This window comes from Gloeophyllum trabeum (assembly GCF_000344685.1).
Source record: "Gloeophyllum trabeum ATCC 11539 unplaced genomic scaffold GLOTRscaffold_00008, whole genome shotgun sequence".
Taxonomy (NCBI): domain Eukaryota; kingdom Fungi; phylum Basidiomycota; class Agaricomycetes; order Gloeophyllales; family Gloeophyllaceae; genus Gloeophyllum; species Gloeophyllum trabeum.
This window is the reverse complement of record NW_006920417.1, coordinates 1,510,198-1,531,006: the sequence shown is the minus strand read 5'-3', so window position 1 is coordinate 1,531,006 and position 20,809 is coordinate 1,510,198. Positions and strand designations below refer to the sequence as shown.

At 54.6% G+C, this 20,809-nt stretch overlaps 6 protein-coding genes across 6 annotated transcripts; 4 read left to right on the top strand and 2 right to left on the bottom strand.

The window, feature by feature from the left end:
* Positions 1 to 247: 247 nt before the first annotated feature.
* GLOTRDRAFT_77679 (Gpi16 subunit, GPI transamidase component) lies at positions 248 to 2,680 on the top strand (the record flags this gene model as incomplete). Its single annotated transcript, XM_007868919.1, has 7 exons — positions 248 to 449; positions 951 to 1,134; positions 1,191 to 1,582; positions 1,633 to 1,794; positions 1,849 to 1,905; positions 1,959 to 2,162; positions 2,223 to 2,680. 7 exons carry the CDS (start codon positions 248 to 250, stop codon positions 2,678 to 2,680), a joined length of 1,659 nt encoding a protein of 552 aa, XP_007867110.1.
* A 1,636-nt stretch (positions 2,681 to 4,316) lies between these two features.
* Positions 4,317 to 4,767, top strand: GLOTRDRAFT_42660 (uncharacterized protein; the record flags this gene model as incomplete). The annotated part of the gene is made up of 3 exons (XM_007868435.1): positions 4,317 to 4,418; positions 4,490 to 4,594; positions 4,678 to 4,767. The coding sequence occupies 3 exons, from the start codon at positions 4,317 to 4,319 to the stop codon at positions 4,765 to 4,767; spliced, it is 297 nt and encodes a 98-aa protein (XP_007866626.1).
* Positions 4,768 to 6,315: 1,548 nt separating this feature from the next.
* GLOTRDRAFT_77677 (uncharacterized protein) lies at positions 6,316 to 6,909 on the bottom strand. Its single transcript, XM_007868918.1, has 4 exons — positions 6,816 to 6,909; positions 6,560 to 6,749; positions 6,490 to 6,498; positions 6,316 to 6,437 (listed from the first exon to the last, which is right to left on the bottom strand). The coding sequence occupies exons 1-4, from the start codon at positions 6,885 to 6,887 to the stop codon at positions 6,412 to 6,414; spliced, it is 297 nt and encodes a 98-aa protein (XP_007867109.1). The 5' UTR covers positions 6,888 to 6,909; the 3' UTR covers positions 6,316 to 6,411.
* A 788-nt stretch (positions 6,910 to 7,697) lies between these two features.
* GLOTRDRAFT_77673 (HisG-domain-containing protein) lies at positions 7,698 to 9,124 on the bottom strand. The gene is made up of 7 exons (XM_007868917.1): positions 9,039 to 9,124; positions 8,935 to 8,982; positions 8,844 to 8,879; positions 8,715 to 8,784; positions 8,304 to 8,659; positions 8,233 to 8,244; positions 7,698 to 8,180 (listed from the first exon to the last, which is right to left on the bottom strand). The coding sequence occupies exons 1-7, from the start codon at positions 9,040 to 9,042 to the stop codon at positions 7,798 to 7,800; spliced, it is 909 nt and encodes a 302-aa protein (XP_007867108.1). The 5' UTR covers positions 9,043 to 9,124; the 3' UTR covers positions 7,698 to 7,797.
* A 1,522-nt stretch (positions 9,125 to 10,646) lies between these two features.
* On the top strand, positions 10,647 to 16,981 carry GLOTRDRAFT_77669 (uncharacterized protein; the record flags this gene model as incomplete). The annotated part of the gene is made up of 4 exons (XM_007868916.1): positions 10,647 to 10,880; positions 10,935 to 11,365; positions 11,406 to 11,749; positions 16,744 to 16,981. The coding sequence occupies exons 1-4, from the start codon at positions 10,652 to 10,654 to the stop codon at positions 16,979 to 16,981; spliced, it is 1,242 nt and encodes a 413-aa protein (XP_007867107.1). The 5' UTR covers positions 10,647 to 10,651.
* A 2,548-nt stretch (positions 16,982 to 19,529) lies between these two features.
* On the top strand, positions 19,530 to 20,608 carry GLOTRDRAFT_106473 (N-terminal nucleophile aminohydrolases Ntn hydrolase; the record flags this gene model as incomplete). The annotated part of the gene is made up of 6 exons (XM_007868915.1): positions 19,530 to 19,705; positions 19,765 to 19,846; positions 19,902 to 20,031; positions 20,102 to 20,208; positions 20,277 to 20,396; positions 20,462 to 20,608. 6 exons carry the CDS (start codon positions 19,530 to 19,532, stop codon positions 20,606 to 20,608), a joined length of 762 nt encoding a protein of 253 aa, XP_007867106.1.
* Positions 20,609 to 20,809: the final 201 nt, after the last annotated feature.

Genomic DNA, 20,809 nt, shown 5'->3' with positions numbered 1-20,809 from the left:
CACTCAGGCGGAAGCTTCTGAATCTATGCTTGACCTGACATTCGATGGGCTCACTTTAGCCTCTGTACAAAGCAAAACTACGAAAATGTCTGGTTTCTCGCTAGGCGTCGCGTACTAAATATTCGTTCTTATCGACCGTTTATGGTAATTTCACGTGGAATGCGGTGGGCTTCTCTCTGTGGCACTCGCGTACCTGTTCCCGTCATCATCGCGTCGTACTGTACGGCCATGCTATAAAGTCGAATCAATGGTGCACTGGTCAACGCTTCCTGCTACGTTGCTCCTATATATCCTGGGGACCGTTGCTGCAACTCGACCGGAAACGTTCAAGGAAGAGCTGACGCTGCGGCCTTTACGCGATGGCAAAGTTATATCCAGATTCTCGTTTAGTACTTTGCTGGAGGGAGGCGTTCCCAGAAACCCGGAAAAAATAGATGCGGGAAATATACGTGAGTGTTATAGCAACGTATGCGGAGGTTGCTCTTTCCTGGGGTATGGCAGAGAAACGTTCTTAGAGCAGTTCTCGCTGGACGGAAGAGAGAACGGCAGGTTAAGGTTTGCCTGGGACGATGGACTCAGGTTTACGGGATGATTTCTCTTGCCTCCAGTGCTGAGCTTTTATTCCCTTTTTTTCTTTGACTACCCACAGACAATGCTGGGACAGCGATAGTCTGGCTTCGTGGAATATAATGCTCCGAATACCACGGTCCATTCTTTTGTATCCCATGTCAGTCGATAGTTGTGCGAAGTTGACGGCTACTGCAACTTTGGATAAAAAGTATGAGCTGCAAGGGTTAGGCCACGATTTACTTGCCTGTCGTTCCCTCATATTGTCCAAAGTTATAGTAGCCCTTGACCTTAGCCTCCCGTTAGCTGACATTGGTCTTTGACGGAGTCAATTACGATTCACATATGTGAGATAACTGCAAAGATATTGACGAACAACCCAGCCCAACATTACACATTATTCCCACTCGCACTGGGTCAAGTACTCCAGGAGTATGCTACCACCGAGCTGCACCTCTCCCTGAACGCCGGAAAATGGGACTACGACCGCTGGGGCTATCCAGACGAGCAAGAAGTCGGGACTGGAGCCCAGCTATGGGCGTGGATTGGCGACGGCGGTTCATCCTCGTGAGTACGATTATGACACACGCAGCAAAAGACTGACATGTGTCGCATTGCTGCAGCGTAGACGAGCGATGGAAAGGCCTGCGCAACGCCCTTGCCGGGCTCTTCTGTGCGTCAATCGGCTCCCTCGACGAGCAGCGCACCACGATACCCAAGCTCGCATTCGCACCGGAAGGCGACCTCCCAGCGTGGACCCTCCCGCACCAACTGCGCCATGCAACCTTGCCCTCTGAGACCGTCTGCACCGAGAACCTGACGCCCTTCCTCAAGCTCCTGCCGTGCAAGGGCATCTCGGGCATTGCGACCCTGCTTAACCCGCACCGCCTTTTCGGGGCGGACTGGCACGGCATGAGCGTCCACGTTACCTGGCATGCGGAGAGAGGCGTCGAGGTACGGCTAGCGTTCCAGGCGGTCTTTGACCCGGTGCGGTTGTCGTTCGACAAGAAGCGCGGTGAGCATTAGCGTCGCTGGATTCCGTGCTCCGTAGTTGATGGATATTAGACTGGTCTCTGCAGTCGATTTTTGGTAGGCCCATCGGCAAAGCATGTCCGGTTGCTAGCGCCAGCCGTATTGTCGTCGAGCTGCCCACGAATGAGGCGTACTCGATCGACCCGCAGCCGTCCACAGTTCAGGATGGCAAGGCCATCTATGATACGTCAAATAGTAAGTCCGGGACGTTGTGCACCCAGTTCTCCAAGACTAACGCGCCAATGACAGTTGAGAGTGAACTAAACTTGGCATTAAGATGGCCGCTGGAATCTGAATTCGTGTACCGTAAGTAATGCAGCAGATCCAGCGCGGCACGCTCATCAATCGTCCTTGGCTAGCCCTGGATCCAGCCTCGCAGCCTCCTAGTCCTCTCTCGGTCCAACGCACAATGGCAGGCACCAGCCAATCTCGCGGGCGGCTATCGGTGTCAATACGGAATAGCCTGCCGTCGGAGATCCAGGCGGTCTACCTCGAGACGATGCCGTGGCACGTCCAGTTTTATCTCCACACTCTCAAGATATCCAACGGCGGCAGCGCACGTGGTACGTCCACTGCTCCATCGACGTCAAAGTCTCCTGATTTTCGTTCTATTTTGTCTTTAGATGATTTGCTGTCCGATATAGCCTACACCCCACCGGTCCCGCACGGTCGCCCGGCGTTGTTCGAGTCCGTGCTGACGCTGCCGCCGAACAGCACCACGCAGCTCGAGATGGAGGTGATGAAGTCGTTCCTGCGGTACACCGAGCACCCGCCGGACGCGCAGCGCGGGTGGGACCTCCCGCCAGCGGTGCTTGTGCCCCTGGCGGATGTCCTTCGCGCTCCTGTCAATGGATCTGAGCCAGCAGGACGCAGGGCGAGGATCTACACCCGGGTGCTCCTCGTGGACCTCGCGACGCCGGACTTCAGCATGCCGTACAACGTGATCATCATGAGCTGCACGCTCATCGCGCTCACGTTCGGGATGGTGTTCAATTTGATGACGAGGAGGTTTGTGGTGGTGAGGTTGAAGACGGGGCCTGTTGCCGAGAACGCGGCGGAGGAAAAGGACAAGTCGATATAGCGCGTCGATGATTGCTTCCGAGTTGTACGGAATTATCCCCGCCCAATGCGCAGTAGCTCTGCTCTCCATGGGGTGCTGTACTCAGGACATGCCGAATTGTTTGGCTTGCACTTTCGGATGAGTCCGTATCCGCATTGTGACAGTTCGCGAGCCACGGGTTTTACTGAAGTTCCCTCGCTAAACCGCCCAAAATACGACCACTTCTGCGTCAAAGGTCTAATGCGCACCAATGGGCCACTTGTTGCCGGATAGAGTCCAATGGCCGGCAAGGGTGTTGCACTTCTGAAACATCAGATGAGACTGAACGACAGGCCACAGCGCGTCCAAGTGCTATTACTGTATAGTTGCGCATGCAAAGTCATAGTCACTGTAGCTATTATCTTGACAGTTCCAAGCGATCCTGACGTCCTGCTTCCCGCTGCATTGTCTTGGAAAGTCTGGGCATTCTGACGCCACAGGGAAACTCAAGGCCATTGTGCCGTACACGGACTAGGGCGCGTCACCGGTGCGTCTACAGGTATGTCGGGGACTCGATTCGACTCGTTGTTGATCGAACCCAGATATCGAGAAGACGAGCACATGGGTCTAAACCAAATACGAACCGCACGGAAGGGGACGCGCCGCGGGACCGACGTCTTGCCGCACGCTATGTAGACCGATTGGCAGCAGAATTATCAGATAGCTACTGCGGCATCAGAGGACACGGCAGCCCTCAGAGTTGTGGCGTGCGATGATGCTGTTCAAGTCAGACCGGGCGACACGACCACGACAGTCGACAAGACGTGTCCCCGATCCCAAGGCTGGCAATGCGTGTTTCCGTGCCGCAGCGTCACAGGGACAGGTCATCGCAGCCTGCCGTCAGAGAGGTGAAGCACCACTACGATGTTTCTGATGTAACTCGAAAAGTACTAGCCATCCGGAGCATCATCTGCTGCTGGAGGTGTGAGAGCAGCATCGGGTGATAAAGCGAGAAGCATCCTCGTACGCCGGGGGAATTCGCGCATCTCCTTCCGCCACATCCACAAAAGGAGATTGCTCGCAGCCAGATACGCCTATCTAAGTTCCAGCCGGGCAGAGGAAGTCGAAGTCGAGGTTGCCCAGGGTTGCCCGCCCGAGGCACATCATCGGAAGACGCGTTCTTTCACCAAGATAGCCCGATAATTGCCTCAGTCTGGCAGCCGAACCCTGCGATTTGCTTCCGAAACGGACAATGCAGCAGGTTCGGGCGCATGACAGCCACCCCCCCAGAAAGGCACTTGCAGCCGTTGATACGACACACGGCTTCGCTGGGAGACTTCGAATGGCTGGAAACATGTGCGCTGCTCGGCGGCGTCCCACGGAGATCTGTCCAGCGCCAGCTGCACTGCTTGTAATTAATAATAAACCGCTGTGGCTGATATCATTTTAAATGACTTGGCCCAAGCATCCGGTCTTTGTCCTTCGCGAAATCGCATAAAGGACGCGCCTCTCGGGAGCCCGCCGTCTCTTGCTTCCCCCCTCGCGAACCTAGTAGACTCGCGCCCCACTACGCAGCACCCGGAGCACCCATCTGTTCACCCGGCCGAGTCATTCGCGAGTCATAAGACGCTGTTGCACGTTCGCCTGCCTCTTGTTCAGACTCAGCACACTCTCGAAAATGTGCCAACAGGTCGCGTACGTCGCCTTACCCGCCCCGACTCACTCGCGCCAACTAACGTCCATTCTATCCAGCGAAGGAACGCGGTGGACGAAATGCGGGGTACATGTCATCCCGTTCCTTGACGCACGTCGATCAAGCAAAACTGACGCGCCCTCTTTCACTATTCGCAGCACTTCCAACGCCATCTGGTCGTCGCGATCATGGACTGCAGCTCTAGCCGGTGCGAGCGGAGTCTCCGGCATCCATCGACGTGCAGAAGTCAGAGCTGCCACAAAGTACGTGCCGCCTCCCTTCACCGCACCGACGTCCGGTGCTCATCGTGCTTCTTTCTTGCTCTTCACATAACATTCAAACAAAGAACTTTGGCCAGGAAGTGCAGAAAGACATCGACGCCGTCGACGAGTACTGCTGGGCGTGCCGCGCAGCGGCTGCAAAACGACAACGATGAGTCCCGGCCCAGGACGACACACTCGAACACGCACCTCTTGGCCCCCGCCCGCCCGCTCTTGCATCATGACCTGTATCATCACCCCCATGTACACTACCCTGTAATATACCCCCGTAATGTCAGCACCATCTTCTCTCCGAAGATCCACGATGGAAGATGGGGATGGAGCACTCTTCACATCCGTCACGAGGGCGCAGTACTGTACCACGCTGCCCAAAAATACACAGGCGCCCGCATGGACGACGTCCCTTGCAGTCAGGTGAGCCAGGATGGCGTAACCTTCCTGCTCTAGAAAGGATATATGCCCACTCCGGCAAGGATAGACTGGCGACAAGACGGCCTTCACAGAAGGCGCGGGTGAATGTCAGCAGAGACCTGCCATGTACTGCGAAACACATCACATCGTGCGCTTTGTATTCCGCTGGCCTTATCGGGGTTCGCATGAGAAGGTGAAAATATGATTCTGGCGTATGGCTCACAGCAATCAGGGACCGGAGCGGTGCCACAGCTCGATCGAAGGCGCGATGTCGCCGGCAGCTATTTCAGAGGCTAAAACTGTATCGGCCGCACCGCGCATACAGAATGGAGCCAAGGTCCAGGGCAAGTACGTGTGTCGGATACACGATGCTTGGGGCCGGATGGAACACGATGCTCTTCGTTTGTGCCGACAGAGACGGAATGCAGTGTAAGTCGGTCCATGGAAGCAGGTGAATAGGTGTAGCAGCTGACGAGGGAAGCACGTTCCCGGCACCGAACGTCTGGCGGGCTGAAGTATGGAGTACTATTCGGTGGGGCGCAAGGGTGCGGACGTTCAACGGCCCGAAGAGTACAATTCAAGAGGCCGCATATAGGTTTTCTTGGCTGTAGTAAACTTCATTGGGATTTATGAACGGGCCGCGGTGGCGTCCGTTCTCCTTTGTCAGAGGGCATCTCGTAAGGGCGCTTACCTAGCCGTAGTGTCAACAATGCGTACTACATAGATCTCGACACTTAGCTATGTGAGTATCCGGGCGGACGAGTATTCGACTTGCGGCGTCAGCTAGAGGCCTCGGACACAAGAAGGCACGACGAAATCTCAAGCATCACGCGAAACCGGGATGCCCAGATACCTCGATGTATCTGCGAAGATCCCGGTCAACGCGCTCACGAACGAATGCATATTCGCGTGGGTTCAAGAACCCAGGAAATAACGGCTGCTGAGCAGATGGGGGCCAAAGCCAGCCCGAAGAAATGTCTCCGACCCGAAGGCACGGACATAACCTGCGCGCGTCGGTCCTTCTCAGGTACTCAGGGTCCTCGCACGAGGAAACGCAAGGTGGGCCTCAGCTGACGATTTACGACGGAACTTTTTGCCTTGACAACACGCCAGCCCTCGTGACATGGACCTGTATGAGCATGAGACTGGTGTTCGTTTCACAAGGATGAATCGGGCTTACATGTTTTCTCTCGTGATAGACCACTAGCCGCCAGGGAAGATAGCACACCTGGGGAGCAAATGACTCTCTCACATACCTTAGCGGACGAACGAGTCGGCGGATCACTTTAGCAGGGAGATGAACGTCTTGCTGGTGAGAGCAAAATCTATCATTCGCGTCGAGTCCGATGTACATCCTCTGCCTACACCCCCGCTCCCCATTCCGCCCTCTAGTGCGCGTGGTTCTTGTGGTGCTCTAGAAAAAACGTTCAGTACTCCCGACATACTCTTACCGCATACCAACTCACTCAAGTGCACTAAAGATTGGCGGAGCAGTTAGTTTTCGCGTCAGGATACGAATATTTGATGCAGACGCACTGTTATAGTCAATCGTGTACCCGATCGTGGCCATGCCAAAAATCAGGACTAGCAGCGGCTTGCCAGAAGCGTTCTTGCCGTTGAAGTAGCGCGCCTTGATACCGTACCCCGCAGTCGAGGGTGCCGGGCCCTTCGGCAGCTTCGAGTAGAACTGCACTAGCGGTGCGAGGCCTGCGCCTTGTCCCGAAGACTAAGAATAATTCGTCAAGCAATTACTGAGATATTCAATGTCCGAGAGCATGGAAAGACTGCTCACGAGAATGGATGGGGTGGCGATTTTGGGGGGGACGAGCCCCCCGAGCTGGCGGCGGACGAGCGAGGCGTGCATGATGTCGGTTTTGCTACAGCGCGAGTGCTCCCGAACGTTGCCGACGACGATGGCGTTGTTTGCTCCGTATTTGCTCTTCTTTATCTCTATTTGGCGCATATACTCAGCCACCGCCCTCCTGCGCAACTGCGGTGCCACTCAAGAGCCTGAGGTGCCTTTGTCGCTGATGACTTCTCCCACTCGTTTGCCCGTGCTTATTTTTCAAACCAGCGGTCCATAGCGACTGAACTTTTCGCTTAATTCGGAACTGCAGGGGGGATTCTGCGTTCAATACTCAAACGCCGTGCTTTCGACTTCGCTGTTGCCATAGAGCTTGACATTTAGGACATTGGAACATGATCGTGCCCGCTATGTCACGCTCCGTGCCAACACAACGGCAATTGGGAAGCTAAGTAATCCTACCATTTCATTCTTGAACACCTTCTCTCGATGGAGCATGTGCTTACTTCAGTACTAACTCATCTTCCAATTGTGCCATCCACTGTAGCCCGTGGAGGCTCGAATCTTAGTGGATTGAATATCATGTCTGCGACGGTTCCACCCTACCACCGGTTAGCTTTCGGTCCGCTCATAGCGATGGCCTACATCATGCCCATCTTCCATCTAAGCTGAAATCGAAGTGAAGCGGTGTTCATCCTCAAGCAGCTCAAGTGTGGAAAGCATTCAGGGCACCTTGACGTGTATAGAAGATACCTCGCCTTCGTGCGGACCTTCGGCGCTCCGATAACATCCTCAAGAATACCGCAACAGACGCACGTTCGTCCAGACATTGCCTTAGAATGATGGATCGGCGAAGTCTCTCCGTACCGTCAGCCGGGTAGATGACCGTCATCCGAAAGAGCTACCCTAGGCAGGTCCCAGTCGAAGCAAGAGAGTACAATACATTAACCAGAACTTCTACGTATGTCCCTCAGACTCTACAATTATCCAAATTAAATATCAACACGTCCTCCGCCCCGATCGCCACCAACTCGTCCATCACGACCGCCATCCGGCCCTTCTCCACCATCGCGCTCACCGCGAGCCAATTCTCGTCCTCCAGCGGGCTGATCGTCGGCGCGCGGCGCCCAGGCGTGACCGCGGTCGCCTTGGCCAGGCTCTCGCGCGGGATGTTGTACTCGCAGATGACATACCGGCCGGCGGCGACGACGCCCGCGATGCGCGAGGTTATGAGGTTGATGAGCGACGCGTGCTCGGTGCGCTTGGGTGAGTTGGCTTTGATGAGGACGGCTTCGGACTGGAGGACGGTGGCGATGGCGTGCAGACCTGCTGCGCGCATCGTGTCGCCGGATTCTGTAGGAAGTCAGGATATGCCGTGTAAATGTCTGAATGTGCTGCTACGAACCGACAAGGTCGACTGTACGCAACGTGAACATCAGGGCTGTCACAGCTAGATTTGAATGCGATAGAACACACCGATTCCGTCCGCAAGTCCAAGGGCACAAGCCGCCTCCACGCTCCCGCTCACATACTCAATCTTCGTACGGCTCTCCCCCGCAAGCTGCAAGCGGTCATCCACCTTCGAGAAGTACTCCCCCGCCAGCACCTCGAAGCTCGTGACGACGCGCTTTCCCGCCAGATCCTCGACGCTCTTGATCGACCCCGCCTCGGGCACCTGCACCTGCAGCGCACACTTGCCGAAGTTCAGCTGCAGGACCTCCGTGACGTGCTCCTCCATCTTCGCTTCGAGGATCACGTCGTGTCCTGTGATGCCGAGGTCGACGTTACCTTTGCCGACGAAGGACGGGATGTCCGCGGCGGGGAGGAAGACCCTGCGCGCGAGTGAGCACAGGAGGGTAATTGGGTGGAGGGTGGGGGAGGACGTACAGGGCCATGGGGTGGTTTTTGACGAGACACACATCTAATCTGTGATGCCTTCGAAACTGGATATCAGCACCTGCGTAGGTGGTTTGCATGTGCCGTTAATGGTTAACGGGACTTGCGCGGCGTGCTCACCAGCCAGGAGCTCCATGCATTTTTCGTGCAATCTCCCTGGATCAGCCTGCGTGAATATCGTCTCATTCTTCGGACTACATATCGTACACACCTTTCTTAGGGATTGCGAATAATAACCGTCCGTCCAACGATTCCGCATCTAGTACCCGTCCTTCTGAGCATTTTATTTCGCGATAAGTCCGGGCGTGCACTCACTCATGGCTGCCTGGTACCTCTGGCCGTCAGATACACCCGATGGCGCCGACTGATAGTCGATGTCTGCGGGTCGGACAGAATATCGGACGTTTTGGCCGAGTCATTTCGAAAAGTTTCATACATGCATTTCTATTTGCGGATTCGCCTAAATGTCTATAGCCGATCCACGGCGGACGGTCCCCGAGACATGAAGGTGCTCACGCTCCCGCGCATGTACTTAGCTTTGACTCTGTTCTTGCTCTACTTCACCGGCAGTATTCTCTTGTATACAGTGCCCACTATGGTGCCCTGCAAATTTGTCTTTAGGGGCTTTAGGATGGCAGCCGCCAACTCGGAGTAGCGTCGAGAAAGAGAGGCCGATTTCAACCTAAGATCGAAGGGTGATCTCTCGAGCTGAATAGCGGAAGACACGCAGTGTATGTGTCTCTCCATTGGCAATCCGCGGACGTACGCGACTTCCTCCAGGACAAGCTTGACGCCCTGAAGTGTGTCCCGAGGCGGTCTGGAACACAGCACAATTCATGCTACAGTAACATGTGGCTGCTTGCTGTGTTGCTTGGAGAATAAGCTGGACTGCATTATAGGTATCACATTCTGGTTGAAAGACTGCCTTCTCTCTGCATTGACTGGCTTCAGACAGGTTCCTATTTGGCCGTCAACGCAGCGCATCGATCCCTGCGGCATCAATATGCGATGACCATGACGGTGGGTCTCAATACTATCCCCGTGAATTCCTAAAACCCCCTTTGCGACGTCTGTACGTTGCGAGCTAACGCAATGCGTGGGCCCGGGCCACGCATATCCTGCACCAACACTCGACTATGCTTAGCCGCCATGAAATCCTTCAGCAATACTGTCGCTTTTATCCTCCTTAGTAACTGCACGGAGTCTTGAGAAGCTCTGCGTAGCAGAGTGATCCCTTCCGGATCTTGCTGAAACTGGATGGCGAAATGCGTCGTTGACGTTGCGCTGCTCGTGGTACCCTGCCACACGATCATAAGAGCGCTTGTTTAGATATCCTAAGTTCTTCCCTACGGTATTGCTTGAGCGCGATAGTAAACTCGTGCTTGGTCAGTACCGTAGCGGATACCCTAGTATGCCAAATAAGACGGAGGAATTGCGCGGCGCTATCGCTCAACGGAGATTTCTCGACTGATCTGGTACAGGACGCACCACTTGGCAGAAGCAGGCCGCTTCAACGACCTTCCAAACCTAATACACCCACAGCTCGCTCGCAACCCATAATTTATCATCGTCCCCGGATGGAAACCCCGTGGTTGTATTATGAATGACCCCAAATATCAACAGACCGACGGTAGGGGTGCACCCATAGCCGCTCACGCACTATTGGTGCTCGATACCTCTCCCGGATGTTTCTAGGCATGGAGCGTCATTCAGAGCTTATTCAGAGCCTCTCTATTGCGTCTTCTGTCCGCCACGACCCTATTATTCCCAAGCTGCGCTGTGTCATGCGCCTGATAATCTGGTGCTTCTCGATCCTCCTGGGTCTGTCCTTGTTCGAGCGCTGGGCATACTGGTTGCTCCAGAACCCCTGCAGGGACGGTATATAAAGCGACAGTTTTCGAGAGCTATCGGCACCTGCTTGCCAGACGATGTATCGTCAACGAGGAGGCCGATACCCTCTACGGGCATCCAACACTCCGACGTCTGCTCCTACCACGCCTCGCCGTGACTACCATGAGGGTCTCGAGGCGACAGCTGTCAAGGTATTCAGCAAACCTTCTGCAGAATCATTCAAAGAAAAGATAAAAATAGAGAATCTCCAATACCTCGCCTCGTACAACTGGGTCGAGGCTGCGAAACCAACGATTATCGTCCCAGGTGAGCTCAAATCCTCCCTTCCACCAAGATCGTGTTCTCACCCGCATGCGACAGGGTCGCCGCCGGAGTGGACGGACAGGCCTCTCCCGTTCATGGTCCAACGCGACAGCGGCACTGTCTTTGTGGACCAAAACGGGTTCCGCGTCCCGCGCGCAGTCCTCCTCCCCCTATTCAAGTCAGTCGACATGGTAACGGAAGAAACGGGGCGACCCGACTTCGACTGGTCCTCAGTCGACTTCGTCACGGACCGCAACGGCTTGCGGAAGATATTACGATGGGTGAATGGCACGGCCGACAAGACCTTTAGGATCGACATGCAGCTGGTAGGCAAGCAGACTATCTTGCTGAATAGATGGGAGGCGACTACGAAGGAGCCCGCCAGAGGCAGTTTCGGGTTTGGGTTCGAGAACGCGACTACGGAGCCTGCCCCGGGATGCGAGCGCAGCACGGGGCATCATAGGATCGTGACTTATGCATGTCCTTCGGTCTGCACCCGAGACACACTGCTGATATGTTGTGATGCAGGACATGAACGGCCTGAAGATGGTCGTCCGCTTCGAAGTGGACGCCTGCCTACCCCCTCCCCGCGAGGCCACCAAATTATCCAGCGCAACCACGCTCGACGATCTGACCGCCACGCTGAGCGGCCTCGGGCTCGGGTCCCGCTCAAAAGCGCCAGAGACCACCAGCGACGCCTCTGGACTGGACATCATCCACGCCGGCTCCGCCGACATCGCGCAGGAGCGCATCGTCGAGCTGACGACGCGCTCCCAGCGCAACGCCGACACCTTCGACTGGGTCGACGCGTACCCGCAGCTCTTCCTCTCCGGGACCCCGCACCACTTCCTCGGCATCCATGTTGGCGGGAAGTTCTACGAGGTCGTGAAGAGGGAGCTGAGGACCGCTGCGATGGGCGGGATTGAGCGGGGCGCGCAGGCGGGGCTTAGGAAGCTGAGGAAGGCGCTGGGAGAGATCCAGGAGCTTGTTGTCGATAGCGGGGACCGGGGGAGACTGTCCCTGGTGTGCGACGGCGGTGTACTGAAGGTATTTAACCGGAAGAGCACTGAGAGCTGCCTTCCCGATGAGATTATGAGGCGCTTCGACAATTAGCAGCGTGGAATCTTGGATGTGTAGTAACTTGTTGTACGTGCTTAAGGCTCCTCTCACTATCTTACCTTTTTGATTCAGTTTGCATCCCCCTCTTATCTCAAAGAAGCAGACTGTCTACAATGTCCTACACATGATCTTTGTTGCATCACTTCATCTGCCGCTCCGTGCACTACGAGCTCATTAGCCTGTATACTCCGCAGTTGTTCAGATATGTGCACGCTCAGCCAAAGCTCTTCCCGCGTGGAGAACTGGTACAATACTCGAAACCACGATGGCACAAACTTTCAGTAATGGAGATCTTGGGAAGTTGTGGTACGTGTTCCTTCCAGTTGTCAACTGATCAAATTATTCTCCAACGGAGAGTCCACTGGAACCAGTGCCGGCAAGTCCGAACAGCATGCTCTATGTTCTCCATTCTTTTGCCTCTGCATTCTACCGTATTGCTGTAACTAGTGTGAGTCGTGTCGCGTTGCTCGTTCAAGCTGTCCCCTCTTCTCTGGCTCTGAGTCAACTCCAACGGAGATGGGATTGACTGTGGAGTCCACCATGGGTTTCTCCAGTCTATCTCGCCCTATGTTGAGCCAATATCAATAGAGGTAAGATCTTGTGTTTGTTAGTCCCATATCCTTGAATTCACACATGTACTCGGGCACTTGTTTCCCCTAGGATATTGTTTACGTGCATGGAATGTGAGTGCGAAGAAGTTATATACTTCAGGTTATCAGTCATCGCTGATTACGTTAGTAAGGTTTACTTGCTATGAGTTGGCCGCACACCCTGGTCTCAGCTTTTGATCCTTCGCAATAGCATTGGCACAGTGACTCACGTTCGTCAGAAGAACCTGCTCACGCTTCTGCAAGCAACTTCCACATGGTCGGTCGAAGAATAGGCATGTCCTAGCTCTTCCCTCAGATCGTGGCTTTATGCTAGCGTGAGCAAGGGGGGACTACGAGTGTCCTGCCTTCTCTGTTGCGTTGCTGCTCAAGCACTCACACCGTGGTATGACACGGCGGCACTCAGTCGCGCATAGGCCGTGAAGCTCGACAAGAAGCGGTGCGCATTGCGTTATATGAACTATCGACCATCGCACCAGTTCCATCACCCGCTTCAAGCCTCGTGTATCGGATCATTTCAGGCTCGCGCGATTGCTGCCAAGTACATCTCCGCGCCTCCAATCTGAAGATCTAGAGGAGCTTTTGTCCATGCCTACTACTTACACCGGGACTCGTCCATACGTCCAGCTCTTCTCGTCTAGCCTTTCCCCGGAGAGGCCAACACCGTCGAGGGGTTTGCAGTTACCATCTCCAGCGGACTACACTCGCCGATATACACCCGATCTCCTCTCGAGCTCGTCTCTGTCCGATAAACGGCTGCCATCCTCGACAGAGAAGATTGCACACTCTGAAGAGAAAAGCATATCATGTGCTTTACAGCCCAAACGAAAGAAATCCCTAGCTCCCCCCCTCTATAGTACGGTGGTGCTGACGTATCCGAACCCGTGGCGCGTCCACGTACTACGAAACGCGCACATATAGGCCTGGGTTCAGATCTCAGATGCAGCGCGTTTCGCATCACTGTACCAAGCACCACCCGACCCGACTTATCCTCCAACCCAATCTGGTCCGTCTCTCCTTCACAGCTTGGAGCGCGTCATCCGCCTCTCCCCACTACAAGCCTCCGCCGCGGCCCGCTTTTCAAATCCAAACCCAAATCTAACTCCAATCGGAGTCGCTGCATGCACAAGACCCGGTCCCGGGTTGTCAAGTTAGACTCAACCATCAAGCTCACCGCCCGAGCGCGATTATACAGTATAGCAAACTCGCCAATCCGCATTGTAAAGACTACGCTAATATCCCTCAACGGAGATAATAAGACTGATGCGGTTCCCGTTCTCCCCCGGAAATGGTGATCCAGGGTCGTTGCGTAAGTGTTTGCTCTTGGATCGGGGAGATGATATTCCCCACCCAGTCTAAGGTATGCTGAAGGGCGTCGTCGCTGGGACAAGGGGGCGTTTCCTCGCGCGGACGCATGAACAAGCGGCTCCGTGCTATGCGCCTCCCAGTCGCCAAATGATAGATCGGTGGAATGTGGATGGCCAGTTGAACCTGTCTTTGCCCGACTGCTCGCATCGATATCAACGGAACAACTTGAAAGGCGATCGGCATGTCTTGACCGTTGACGCAGATTACAAGCCATCGGGTACGCTCCGTGTGTCATCCCACATCCTTACCTATGTTGTGATATGACCCCGGATATTGAACGTAGATCTGGGATCCGAACGTCGCAGGCACGAGAAAAGGGGTCGTGCTCTGAATTCTGGACGAGGTATAATCACACTGAAAGCCGAGGAGGAGGAGGAGCGAAGGAAAGCAGCAACCCGCAAGCGAAGGTCGGGTAAGTGCTACCATACAGCCTCATCTTTCGTGGTTCACTCTAATCGGTACATCGACTTCATGCAGCAGCATTGGTAACATGGAAAAGCACGGGGATCAGAAAATATCCTGTGTCAGCTGGGGGATGCGCCCACCGCCTCCTCCGCAGGATTTCCTGCACTCTCCGAGTCACCGTGACGCCCCCACGTCATGCTCGTCGTCCGTGTACAGATCCTCGTCCAGGTCAGGATCCAGCTCGACTGCATGTAGTTACTCGTTGTGCCTACGGGTGAAGCATTGCGAGCCTCTTCTTGTTCGAAGCTATGCTTGCCGGTCCTCGCTGACCCCGTTAGTAGGGAACTACTCGGCCTAGCGCTCCATGATCTATCGACTACCCTGGATTAATGGATCACAATAGCTCATGTAGCTGACTGCGACTGTGCCCTGAACGGCTCGCGTTCTTCAGAGCGGCCGATGGCCCGATTCACGCTTCTGCAGGCAATTCCACGTCGAAGAATAGGCCTCCCGTGGCGCTTCTCCCAGATTCTTGGGCAGGGGGCCGGCCTTCAGATCATCTCAGGAAACTCGCCGCCCTCCCGTCAGGACCCGCAACCCTTCTTGTACATATGAATCGGAAAAGACGCTATGGAAGCACTGGCCGGCGACGTTTTTTCCAAGCCAACCTTAATACAAGCCCCCTTCCCTCACCACCGTTCCTCTCCACCCCCCCTCGACCTCTAATAGCAAGGTTCATGCAAGCGCGCTGACGAAGTCGCAGGGTCTCGAGCACCTATCGTGGGGGACGTGATCGTATTGGACCGACGCATGTGGGATACGTAGTAACTACATACATACCCCTCTTCTTCTTCTACGCACATACTAAGAAGGGGTCTGCGGTTCTTCCGGGCGACTTGTCTGGGCATTCTATTCTATGCGTGCTCCGCCGCCGTATGACGCGCGCGCTTCTGCTCGTAAGAAGCTTCTACCGCCCGTTGCGTATACTTAATCGTGGATGGTCCAGCCTGTTCCACCGACGATGTTAATGGATAATAACCGACATAATGCTTGTTCTCGCCGTGGCGTCTCGCAGCGGAGCTGTGGCGACATCCTGCGGTTACCTGAGATCGGCCACTGCGCCTTAAACAGGTTATAATACTTCCGCAGATGAGATATTTGGGTTAGGCAACTGCGACCCACAAACGGTGGACAGGTGTAACAGGATTAGCACAGATAACCATCAGATGATGATAGTATAATATATAGTTACGCCCGCGACCTTCACCGCGCAGCGCGCCCGCGAGTTGCTGCTTTCCTCGTTCCACCCTGTCTTTCTCTTCAGCATGTTCACACCCAGGCCAGGTTTCCGCTCGCTTCCAGATCGCGGTATCCAGGAGGGCTTGGTTTTGGACCCACTTCTCGTGCTCGCCAGACCTGAGAGTACAACATCTGACGACGCTCGGATTGAGAATGTTCAGTATCTTGGCTCGTATCACTGGGTGGAGTCTGAGACACCCACTATCGTCGTGCCAGGTAAGCTTCGAATCTTTACACAACCATATGTGCCTTACCACACCTTCAGGGTGCCCGCGCCGATGGCTAAACAAACCGCTACCGTTCAGCGTGACCCGCGACGAGGGCCAGAGCTACCTGAGCGAGAACGAGTTCCACGTGCCCGGACGTGCTTTTGTGCCGATGATGCGCGCGGTCGATATCGTCGAGGAGAAGAGCGGCAAAGATCCGTTCGATTGGCCGTCCGCTGATTTCTTGACCAACAGGAGGTGCCTCCGCAAGCTATTGCGCTGGATCGACGGCAGAGCCGATCGCGATTTTAGGATTGATACGCAGTTGTTGGGATCACGGACGGTGTTGCTCAGCCAGTGGGAGGCGCGTACCACGGAGCCTTCGTCCGGGAACTTTGGATACACGTTCGAGCGCGTGGCATGTTCCAGTCTTCCCGGCTGCGAGAAAGGACACACCCGGATAGTCAGCTATGTGGGTAGCGTTGTCCTGCGGTCGTCGACCCTCTTCATTACGTTTGCTTTCCAGGACTTCAGCGGCCTGAAGGTTGTATTGCGCTTTAATGTGAACGCCTACTTGCCATCCCCCGCGGAGGATGCAGAGGTGGATAGTCTCGCTAGCGAGCTCACACACCTGGGTCTCGAATTGCCTCAGCGGCTGAACGCCGATGATGCTGTTCCAGATCCAATGTCGGGGTTGCGGATAATCCACACCGGCTCTCCGGACATTCCTCAAGATAGCTTGTTGGAATTGACCACTCGCACTGAAAAGGGGGTAGGAAAATTCAGTTGGGCCGAGGACTACCCTCAACTGTTCCTCTCGCAAACGCCAAATCACTACACGGCCGTCCACAGGGATGGGAGGTTCAGTACCATACGAAAGCGGAGGTTAGGGTCGCCGGAGATGCAGAGAGTTGAGGAGAGAGCCCAGCCGAGTCTGAAGAAATTACGATCCATTTTGCAGGTCCTCCACGATCTCGTTATCGAGCACGGAGAGACCGGACGCCTGAGCCTGATCTGCGTGAAAGGCATCCTTCAGGTCTTCAAGAGGAATACGACAGACAGTCTTTTGCCGGACGAATTCTTGACGCGATTCAGATAAACATAAACCAGGTAAGATCAAGCAGGAGTCAATGACTAAAGCCCACTCGCTGAACTTCGCTTCAGTCTTCTCCCGCTACCGAGAAACTCGGTTGGGCTCATTGCAGGACCGCATCAGCGTACATCTTGGTATGAACCTGCCTCTTAGCTTCCTTTCTTCGCGTGGTGATGAGCGTTTCTTGGGATACCTTGTCAAGATAGGACAGTGAAGTTCGGCTACATTGCCGCTGTAGGGCGTTTGCATCAGTAGCCTATAAATTCCTCAGGTTGTTTCCTCGTGAGCCAATTATTGAAGACCCCGTAGGTAGAAAATCCGTATTACCCTTTGCCGCGTGTTGCGGCGTTCCTACGAGAGCGGCTGCATCATAGCAGAAGCCGCTCCTGTTCCATCGCGACGCAGAAGAACGACATGATATGATCGCAGGAGAAACCTCGGAAGTTTCGCAGCATTTGTCGATAGCAGGAGGCGGGCGGTATCTTCTCCATCAGGCATGAGGGATGGATGCGGCAGACAAGAAGTCTCGCTGTTACTGGCAAGCAGAGGTCCCAGGAAGGGAGTAAGCGTGGACTTTCTCCTTTTTGTGCACGGAGCTGCCGGTGTTATGAGACGTCCTGATCAGCGGTAGCCCAAGCCCGGTCAAAGATTCCACTAACAATACCCATGGCTCAGCATTGTAGCGATCTTCTGAGTTCTTGGGATGATGAGAACGCAACGGCTAGTAGCAACTGTCAGAGGAAGCCAGTATCAGTGTTCTCCAGCAACCAGACGGAGGGCTATAATCAGCACGTCGAAGTCGCCGCCCCTCGGACTGCGAGGATATACGACTAGAGCGGCTCAGAAGTCGGTCCAGAACCGTATATTCTCCTGGGGTGGTGGTGCACCATGCAGGGCCGTCTTGCAGCATCCAATGACATCCGTAGGTATGGAGGTATTCTCCGCTCAGGAGCCTCCCTTGACGCACCAGGTGCCGTGTATTATCCGGCAGACAGGTAGCCGGACAAACCCCGGGACGCCTTACCTCACCGCAGCCTTATAGCTTAAGACTGGACCTGCACCCTGTTTGTGAACACGCAGCAGTTGGACATGAAGGCCTATCTTCGGATAGGCTTGGATGGACGTGCCTGAAAGAACGGTACCGAGGACCGAGACGACTGCGCCGTGCGAAGGCGGATACTGGAATGGGACGAAGCCGCAAATCAGGAGAACAACGGCGAGACATCATGGGAAGGGCATTGTGAGTTGGGAACGCGAATGTCGCGGCCACGGCGAACATGTATATGGTTGATTTTTACACATGAATGGAATTCTTGGGGCCCGCTTCTCCCCCAGGCAAAGACACGGACATTCGCTACTTTCTCTGAAAATAGAAGAAAAGGAAGGTCCGTGTCCTTTCCCTTGGGTGGTCTGGTCATGAAAGCTCAGCCCCTGCCACAAGTGAGTAGCAAGTAATACGTGCGCCTATTACCGTTTCGTGGGCCGAAGTGAAGTCACCGCCAAACCTTCAGATAAGATTCAGATGAATCAGTGACGAGCGGAAGACCACGAGAACGCGCCGCAACGCGTTTGTGGCGCCTTCGCGTTCCCGAGGATGTAATCAAACGGGTGGTCGAGTCCAGACCTGCTCGCTACTGCAGATAATAGCCAGCTGGTCCTTGGTTTAGAGTTTCCAGTATTGCGCAGCATCGGGCCCTGGAGAAAGGACGGATCTGAGGAAGCCTGATTCCTGACGGTGTCAGTGACGCCTCGGGCACGTTGGGGGTTGCGTGAGTTGCCGTGAGGTTGGGGAGACCTTTACGAGTATAGGCCGTTCTCTCATCCCGAGATTACTATTGGGCTATATGAGGTGGGTCCTGTGAGAGTGACTAAGTCGCAGCGCGATAGTCGGGACCTAGACTGCGCAGACGCGTACCGTCAATGAAGGCCGATGAAACGGCATATCATGGGTGTTAAACATTGGCAAATGTCAGTTTCTCTGTGCACCATCCGAGGGTATGAAATTGCCGGCCCAGACTATACTGCATGGTCAGTATTTCCGACATGAAGCACATGATCCGACCAATTGGCGGCGCAAGATTTTCCTGTCCTAAACGCAGAATTTGTGTGTTTTCAAGAATCTACGAACCGCGACATAGCGCGATTGATGGAAGGTCCGGCTCGTCGCTGGCCAGGAAAGGAATTGCGCATACCGTCGGGCGGTGATAAGAACAATTGCCCCGCTCTGCAGTTTAAGACATATCCGCTTGCGGAGATTATGTCGGGGAGAAGTCGGAAAGACTGGAGGGGAGGTGATGGCCTGTCGACGGCGTATCAGATATAAAGCACGGAAAAAGCAGTGCCATCGCTGCCCGCGTTGACAGAATTAGCCGGTGTTAGCCGGGCTATTTCCCCGGGATTGGAACTCCGCCGTCACTAGTCCGTCAAGAGGTCGGGGGACGCGCTGCCTACAGTGACGCGGCCTTTCTTCTGCTATTCCCTGTAACCCCCTGCCTCCATCTGCTCGTCGTTGCAAACAGTGTACGCGGTGGTCCCGATGATAGTGGTACCGACGATGAGCTCCTTGAACGACGTCGCAGGCCCCCAGCAGAGGCAATTCAACCCATACACCGAGAATGGAGGCACTATTCTGGCCATTGCGGGCACAGACTTCAGCGTGATCGCTGGAGACACGCGTCAGTCTGAAGGATATAACATTCAAACGCGATATGCACCAAAGGTGTTCCGATTGTACGTGCCTTCGTCGTGTGCGCGTCACGAACCGCGGATGTTGACCGGATTGAACACAGAACCGACCGCGCAGTGCTAGCTGTGAACGGTTTCGCGGCGGATGGGAACATGTTCGTGAAGAAAGTGAAGCAGCGGCTAGAGGCGAGTGCTATCACTGTTCCCAGCAACTTTGTGGCGCTAATCCACGTCCGGACAGTGGTACCGCCATGCACATGCCAAGGACATGCCCCTACATGCCATCGCCCGCCTTATTCAAACAATGCTCTACGCCCGCAGATTTTTCCCCTACTACGTCTATAATATCCTCGGGGGTATTGAGGATGACGGTACGTTGCTCTTCTTTATTTACACTATTTATATCCGATCGTTCCCTTATCTCACCACCTCATTCGACAGGCTCGGGCGCCGTGTACTCCTTCGACCCCGTCGGCTCCTACGAGCGGGAAACATGTCGAGCCGCTGGTGCAGCGCAGTCGCTGGTGCAGCCGTTCTTAGACAACCAGGTCAGTCATTTGACTGTACTATGCTCCGTTCTTTGTATAAGATGACTTATTGATCCGCTGTATGTCAGATATATTTTAAGAATCAGCAGCCTGCTCCTGGGACGTCTTTCCCTGCTCACCTACCCCTTCCCATCGTTCTTAAGCTGGTAATCGACTCCTTCACGGGAGCGACGGAGCGCCATATTGAGGTACGCTGATCGCTGCTCTTCTTATGTCCGTGTACTCCGATCCTGACGTATGTTTCTACGTATAGGTCGGTGATGGCTTGGAGATGTATGTCGTGTTAGCCAAGGGGCGTGATCTCAGCGGGCTGGAGGGCATCGTTGGCCTGCAGGAGCTCTCGACAAAATCGGACGGCGAACGGATTTTCGTCATTAGGAGAGAACTTAAGAAGGATTAATTGCATCACTGTATCCACTCTTGTACCACCGCTCGGACGGACTACTTCCGTTGTTAATATTTAGATAGTGCTCGTACTTCTTCGTGCCAGAGCAATTGACCAATGGTCATTTGTTCGCCATTCGCGCAGCGAGGTGTTCGCTATGCAGCTGCATTGTCATAATTTATTATTTATCCCTTCTATCTTCCGAGTGCACGTCTC